Source organism: Frankliniella occidentalis, unplaced genomic scaffold (assembly GCF_000697945.3).
Source record: "Frankliniella occidentalis isolate FOCC.00 unplaced genomic scaffold, Focc_3.1 Scaffold2413, whole genome shotgun sequence".
NCBI classification, from domain to species: domain Eukaryota; kingdom Metazoa; phylum Arthropoda; class Insecta; order Thysanoptera; family Thripidae; genus Frankliniella; species Frankliniella occidentalis.
Genome location: NW_026269497.1, coordinates 7,074 through 11,246, shown reverse-complemented (window position 1 = coordinate 11,246; position 4,173 = coordinate 7,074). Strand labels below are relative to the sequence as shown.

General features: G+C 54.0%; 2 protein-coding genes across 2 annotated transcripts; one reads left to right on the top strand and one right to left on the bottom strand.

The window, feature by feature from the left end:
* Nucleotides 1-35: 35 nt before the first annotated feature.
* On the bottom strand, nt 36-1,669 carry LOC113211722 (alcohol dehydrogenase 1-like; the record flags this gene model as incomplete). Its single annotated transcript, XM_052276288.1, has 5 exons — nt 1,652-1,669; nt 1,245-1,334; nt 791-956; nt 286-374; nt 36-199 (listed from the first exon to the last, which is right to left on the bottom strand). Coding segments are annotated over exons 1-5 (527 nt in total), but the record flags the coding sequence as incomplete, so codon positions are not given.
* A 268-nt stretch (nt 1,670-1,937) lies between these two features.
* LOC113211727 (uncharacterized) lies at nt 1,938-4,126 on the top strand. The gene is made up of 2 exons (XM_026430198.2): nt 1,938-2,855; nt 3,278-4,126. The coding sequence occupies exon 2, from the start codon at nt 3,307-3,309 to the stop codon at nt 4,033-4,035; it is 729 nt and encodes a 242-aa protein (XP_026285983.1). The 5' UTR covers nt 1,938-2,855; nt 3,278-3,306; the 3' UTR covers nt 4,036-4,126.
* The last annotated feature ends 47 nt before the right edge of the window (nt 4,127-4,173 follow it).

Below are 4,173 nucleotides of genomic sequence, written 5' to 3'. Positions count from 1 at the left end.
TGAGCGCCGTGCCCATGCCCGTGGGCACGCAGCACCCCATCACGGACAGCGAGGCCGTGGGCACGGACTTGTTCACCCTGGCGAGCGACGTCTCCGCCATGACGCTGTACTCGGCGAAGGTCCCCAGGCTCGCCAGCTGGTGCAGCATCCGGCCCTTGGCTTTGACGCGGGTCGTCCCCTCCGGGAGCACGGCGCGGTCCTGGGGAGCAGACAGGCATGAATCATTGAAGAGGTGCAGCGCTGGAGCTGTGAATACCGTCGTATTCCGTGTCCCCTGTCCCGTACGTTTGTTAGCAGGCACATGTTGGTCCGACTCGACTGGCAGAGCGTACACTTGTTGCACTGCGCGCCGAAAGATGGAATCACATGGTCACCTAAAAGACACGTGTAAATAAGTTATTCTTCTATAAACGCGTAAAACGAGCTTTCTTTGCGCTGAAGTATCCATAAATTTAACACATCATTGTTAACTGTGTTCCCCTATGTTATATCACTAGCTTTAATTATTCGCACTAAGAAACGAATACATAATTCTCTATATACAAAAGCTTTCTCGTTGCACTATTATGTCGAGCGCTGGGAACTGAACGCAGCATCCCAAGCACACAAAAAATAGTGCACAGCACTATAACTCAGTGGAAGGGCAATATCTCATTTTGAGCGGGGAAAAAAGTCGTGCGCTTTAGACGAATGTTTAGTGCCCGGAAATAAATATTTTTTTAGTGCGTCACGTCAAAGTTATGGGCCCTTACTCAAGTGGTTTCTTTTAATCCCGGCAGTTGTTTGGTACCTGGCTGAACGGAAGTCACCTCGGGCCCCACACTCTCGACGACGCCCACCCCTTCGTGGCCGGGGATGACGGGCCAGCCGCCGGCGTAGAATCCCTTGATGGTGTAGCCCTTGAGGCAGCAGAAGTCCGTCTGGCAGATGGACGCGGACAAGAGTTTCACTCGAACCTGTAAACGTGGAAGGTCACGGGGTCACACATGTGCTCGCATCCAGAGAAATAGTAATTAAAGGTGTGTGTAAACAGAGGCGTTCTAATTTGCGAGTAATCTGTCATCTGGCGGCCAGGATAAAAGAGAGCAAACAGAGATAATCTTCCCCGGCAGAAGGTACAGTGACCGGGTGGTTATCTCGCCGCGGCCGTGCCATTGCCACCAATGTGGCATTACTAGGCCACGACTGACGAGGTTGTCGCCGTGCAGCTCGAGCCCGCTCCCGCCGTGAACCACCCGACTCACCTCTCCCTTCTGCGGCGGCTCCACCACGACCTCCTCGATGGACAGCGGCTGGTTCGGCTCCCAGCAGACCGCAGCGCGGCACGTGATTGGCTGGAAATAAAAAAAGATGTACAGATTCGGTTTCAAATGCAAGTTTCGATCGGTCGGTCAAACGATCGGTAGGCGTTTGATCGTTTTCTTTTCTTTTCTTTTTTTCTGTCCGTGGCCCGTGGCGAGCTGCCCCAGGCACCTGTTTCCAACGTGTTAAATAAATGGAAGAAAGTGTTGTTTTTGTTGTTGGGTATAACAGACTCTGTACTGTGTGCCATCGGCGAATGCAAACTTGAGTATTGCAATGACACACAGCGAAACATCTTTGTCGTTTCGGACAAAAGTGCCGCCCATACCAACCACAACCTCACTCTCACCTTCCCTGCCGTGGACATGTTGTGGTCGGGTGCTCGCTCGCTCGCTCGTCCGGACGGTCCGTCACTGCCCGGCCCCGGCCGCTGACAACCGAAACGAGTGGCCATTGCCCGCCTCTGCCTCTACGACTAGCGCTCGCTGGCGGCGGCACTGGGCCCTATATATATAGAGAGAGAGAGAGAGAGAGAGAGAGAGAGAGAGAGAGAGAGGACTCAACGCTGGCCGCGTCGCGTGCGCCGAGAGAGCGCGAGGAGAGGTTGGGTGCCGAGGGGAGAGAGAGAGAGGGAACGAGAGGACTCGCTTATCAGCGTTGGTGCTCCGAAATATAGATCAATTATCGTGTAATTGGAGTCACGGGCGATAATGGCACGCGTTTATTTGAACGGGCTTGGGGACTGTAAAAATCGGCCAGGCCGTAAAGGCGACAGTTCCCTCGACCAGTCTACAAAGCTCATGAGTGCGACAAGGACGGATAACGTGCGACACAGTCTTTGTGACTGGAGGGTGATCGGAGAGCTCCCCGGATTGTTCGACTTCCGGTTCCGATCTGCTCGTATGACCTCCAAAGTTTTAGTATTTCGTTTACATTTTCGAAACTACGAAAATTTCGGGGACTGTATCTGTATCCGAGATTGGCACCCGGAGGACGAACAATCCGGGCAGTCCCCTTCCACCCGGCCTTCCTCCTGCCGCCGTGCGCGGGTGCGGCGTAGCGCGCCCTGGCGGTGAATCACATCTGTCATGTTCCGAGGTGGCGGGGAACATACGAAAGACGAACGTTAGCTGCGTCCAGATACGTAGGTGCATTGGGTGCCTTGGGTGCCTGAGGTACCCAATGCACCCACGTATCTGGACGCAGCTGTTTACGAGTGCTACTAACGGACTGAGGTACAACTGATATGAAGGACTGGAAGTCAAGAGTTCAAGAGTATTCAAGAGTGTTTTATTGGTTCATTACAAGGGTTATAAAGGGGGTCAGACTATTTTCAGATACTCGATACGGCTTATTCACAGACAATATCTCGTAGTGTCAATACACTACATCACATCACAGAAGCATGATAGAGTGTGTCTCCGGTCCGGGTGTAGTCAGGTCCAGTCAGGTCAGCTTCAGGCTCCAGGTCACGCGCGAGCCGCTGGGTCAGCTCATCAACACATCTGACCTTCACTTTCAACTGGAGCAAGCTTGAAGGGTGTAACACCAAGGTAGGAAAGGTCGACAATGCAGGCGCATATAGTGAGTCTAGCCTAAGGTCCCACTTTTTGAAGCACGGGCAACATAGGAGATCGCAGGCGAGAGGGGGAGAGGAAAAGTGTGACCTTAGGCTAGTCCGCCTATATGAAGGCCATGCCCAAAGTGGCGGAGCGCAGTGGTGGGGGGGGGACCAAAACAAAGCAAAAAGCTATCTAAAAGGAGCCAAAACTTGATTTGATCGACGTCTCAAGTTCAAAATCACGTGGAGTGCTTTATTTTCCGATCAAAAACTTGCTGAAACTCCAGCAAAAAGATATTTGTTTTGGTTACCCCCACCACTGCGCCCCACTACGCTCTGCCACTCTGGGCAAGGCCTTCATTGTTTCGTGTGGTTTAGTTTTGCACTAACGTAAGGTCCCGTCGTTGTTTCTAGAACGCACTCTACCTCTCTCGTGGGCTCCGATGGCAACGTCTCAGGTCACCCTGGAGCAGCTCCCGGACGATGTGCTCGTGACGGTGATGCAGTTTCTGAACGACGTAGAGGACGTCCTCGCCTGCCGCCTCGTGTGCAAGAGGCTCTGCGGCCTGGCCGTGCACAGGGACGTTTGGAGCTACAGATCGCTCGCCGACGACCACCCTAGCGCGGGCGCGGTGCTGCACCTGGCACCGTGTCTCGACACGCTGATCGTCACGGGCCGAGTCCCGACGCTGGCGGCGACCTCGACCAGATGCGCCGTGGCAAGTTTGGAACTGCGTGGCAATAGTGGATACTTTAAGCCCAAGAAGTATGCCTTCATAGTCAACAAGCAGGCATCGTTCGGGCGCCTCAGAAGACTTGAGCTCTTCCATCTAATCTGCAGAGTCTTCGAAAGGGCTAAAGCCGACGTGCTCGTGAGGACGGTCGCGTCGTGTTCCGGCCTCGAGTCGATTAAAGTCATTGGCAAACTACCCGAAGTCACTCATCCCGTTGTACAGGGGCCGCCAAGGCCGTCTCTCACGACGTTCCGGTGTCCACCACTTACGGAGAACTCGGCGTCCTTCATAAACACCATCCTTGCTGGGCACGCGGATACCCTGGAGGATGTTTGCATCATGTCAGAAGGCGTCAAATTTGATGGGACGGCGACGGTCAACCTGTTGGCTGCTTTGCCGAGACTCCGCCGTCTGTATAGGGTATTTCACCCAGTTTAAACCGGATCCAAAGAAGAACAATAATGCTTCCTGAACTGTTTCCTCCCTGGCGCTCATTGGCTCACGCGGACGAAGTTCTCGCACCCGACACTAGGGCACTCGCTGACCTGGTGGCGGGTTCACGAACTTCGTCCGCGT